This window comes from Cyprinodon variegatus, unplaced genomic scaffold (assembly GCF_000732505.1).
Source record: "Cyprinodon variegatus isolate N-32 unplaced genomic scaffold, C_variegatus-1.0 Scaffold1060, whole genome shotgun sequence".
Lineage (NCBI taxonomy): Eukaryota > Metazoa > Chordata > Actinopteri > Cyprinodontiformes > Cyprinodontidae > Cyprinodon > Cyprinodon variegatus.
In genome coordinates, this window is record NW_015151513.1 from 161,625 (window position 1) to 164,659 (window position 3,035).

The following is a 3,035-nucleotide window of genomic DNA, read 5'->3' on the forward strand; positions in this document are numbered from 1 at the left end:
AAAGATCCAGATGTTAACGGATGAATTCAGAGCCAAACATCCAGATGTTAACGGATGAATTCAAAAGTATAATATTCTCGACTCAAATGATCTTAAAACGTATTTTTAATGAACAACAGCAACAGAAAAGAGAACTTTTAACTTAATACTCCTGGAAGCTGCTGCTGCCGCAGTGCATGCTGGGTAAAGAGGGAGGGGCCAGAACAACATCCGGGGACTTTGTCCGTTCTCAGTCTGCTGTTCTAGTGAACTGGAACAGTGCTAGGGCTGAGGGTGATGGTGTTTCACGAGGACACGAGGACGCACAAGTACACAGACAGAGAATCGGCCATAGAGCCAGAGGTAAGATGCTAACGCTAGTATTCAGCTGATTAGTGATGTGAAACATTTGCTCTCTTTAAAAAAAGGCCAAACAGAAAAACTTTTGTGTAAATTTATTAAAGTTTGAATTGCTCTGTTTCCATCTAATGAATAAAAACGATAAAGGAAACGGATGAACTGATTGAGGATGATTAGAAACTCTGTCTTCCATTAAACATGAAGGTCTCAGAATCTGATTTAAATTCATCATTATGTTAACGAAGCGTCTGAGGGAGGAAGGAACCTCACCTTGATCGTTGGCCATCTTGTCTGGAAGCTCCACTGAAAAGGCAGCAGAAGGACAGGAAATGAGAACCAGAATGAGATCTGCGCAGGCGGCGCTGCAGCCGTAGCCTCATCTACCTTTAGCCGTCCTGAACTGCACCGGCTCAGACAGAGGCCCCACCCCTTTGCCGTTTTTGGCCTGAATCCTGAAGTAATAAACGGTGTCCAGGTTCAGATCCGCCACCTGGTGGGTGAGCCGGTCGCCGCTGATGGCCTCCATCACCCAGTCGTCTATCAGCGAGTTCTTGTCCAGCGTGTAGAACAGGATGTATCCTGGGAGACAAACAGGCCTTCGCATTAGCAGCTTTAATTAAAAGTGGGCGATCAGCAGGCGCCTGGCGTTCGCTGTGCTGCACGTGGACTGGTCCTGCGGGACGCAGCAGGAGCAGCACAGCTCGTTAAAAACAAACACTTTCTTCTCCCTCAGAAAGAGAACAGGAACAATGGAGGAAACTACTTTATGCATGTTTGGAGAGCCAGAAACCAGGCTGGTTCTTTTCCTCCTTATTTAGCAACAATGAGAGGAAAAACATGGAGGATGTGATCATCAGCTGTGCTTCCAGGAAGAGGAGGCTGCGCACCTGTGATCCGTCCGTTAGCTTCCAGCGGCGGCTGCCAGCTGATGAGAACAGCACGGGGACGTCCTTCCCGACTGATGACGGTCAGGTCTTTGGGGGCGGAGCCTGGAGCTGCCAATCAGACATGAAGAAAGGTCAGTAAAACAGGGCAGAGGAAGACCTGCATCATTTCTTTCTAATGTGAATCACGCAGGGCCATGTGTGTAACAGCAGCTGTTCACGGTCATCAGAGCTGAACTTTGACCCTGGCGTGCAGAGACTGGGGCTAACAGAAACCTGGCTGCAACCAGCTGGAAACAGCAGGAAGCTAAAGGAAGGAGAAGTTAAGATTGTCTGAGTGTCTGAGATCTTTAAACCCGAGTTAAAGATTAAGGTTTCTAAGAATGCCGTTTGCTGACCCAGGCGGGGTATCATATTTTGGCAGGGCGCCACCATGATGGCGTACTCTAAGCGGTGACATCACAGGGTTGGATGGTTCTGGGCTGCTGAGGCTACCTGGGTGCTCATGGCCACAGTGATGGAGGCTGATCTGCACCACGCTCTGCATGGCGGGTTGTTCACCTGGAAGCCACAGAACCATCCAACCCTGTGATGTCACCGTGCCGCATCATGGTGGCCCACCTGCAACGCCACGGTTTTTCTTTTCTACATTTATATTTTTATTCTGTCATATATTTACTGATAGTAGAACAGAATCTCAGGAATGTTTTTGTTCCAGTTTGATGGTTCCTACAGGTCGACTCCGGGAGGAACTCTTTCTGCATGGTAAAGGAAGGAGTTGCCATAGCAACCACTGGCTGTGCCTTCATTTCAACGCCCCAGAGGATTCCCTCCTTTGACAGGAAAGGAGGGAATCACCATAGCAACCAGTGTCTGGGAGTCACATGGTATTAAGCTAAGCTAGCTAACAGAAGGACGCTGATATTAAATATTATATGAAGAGTTTTAGTTAATATTAGGCTCAGAGTCACTTCTGGAAATATTTATAATATTTAATTTGCTTTTGATTTAAATTTATTTTGTGTTTATCTATTTAGTAACAAAACAACACAGAAAAAAAAAACCTGGAAGTCACCCGACTAATGACTTTGGTCATTAAACTTTATTTTTTACTTTATTTGTTCAGTCTGGGTTGTTTTTAGGTCGGGTAAAAACATCAATCCATCAATTACAATAAAGGTTGTTAATAATTTAATATTGATTCCCAAAACCCTGTGAATCCATCAATGATCTGTGGAAGAAGCAGAGGTGTTGATGGAGGAACTCTGCACGTCTGCAGGTAGACGGTTCATTCTAGATACAGCTCAGCTTTTCACCTAAACACACATCCTGTCAATCAGCACAGTAAATAACGGCGCTCAGGTTTGCTGTCAGGAGCCTCTGAAAGCGAAGGAATTACACGGAAAAAACTTCCAGGAAAGTGCAGCAAACCTTCAACATTTCTGACCAAACAAGGAGGAATTAAAACGCTGCAGATGATCGAATTATAGCTGGTGCAGCAAAACAGTCTGTTACTCAGAATCATCAGCTTTCCAGCTGCTTTTCAGCTGCTTTCCAGCAGTTTTCCAGAAGCTTTCCAGCAGCTTTTCAGCAGCTTTCCAGCAGCTTTCCAGCTGCTTTCCAGCAACTTTCCAGCAGCTTTCCAGCTGCTTTCCAGCAACTTTCCAGCAGCTTTCCAGCTGCTTTCCAGCAGCTTTCCAGCAGCTTTCCAGCTGCTTTTTCAGCAGCTTTCCAGCAGCTTTCCAGCAGCTTTCCAGTAGCTTTCCAAGACTTTTCCAGCAGCTTTCCAGCAGCTTTCCAGCAGCTTTCCAG

The 3,035-nt window shown here is 46.1% G+C and overlaps 1 protein-coding gene across 1 annotated transcript in view; it reads right to left on the reverse strand.

The window, feature by feature from the left end:
• Nucleotides 1-3,035, reverse strand: part of dcc (DCC netrin 1 receptor) — a 66,439-nt gene that overhangs the window by 42,281 nt on the left and 21,123 nt on the right. Inside the window, exons 5-7 of the mRNA XM_015399949.1 lie at nt 1,227-1,334; nt 724-918; nt 610-642 (exon numbers count right to left, since the gene is read on the reverse strand). Of these exons, the coding sequence (XP_015255435.1) occupies nt 610-642; nt 724-918; nt 1,227-1,334 (336 nt within the window). The remainder of the gene's footprint in view (nt 1-609; nt 643-723; nt 919-1,226; nt 1,335-3,035) is intronic.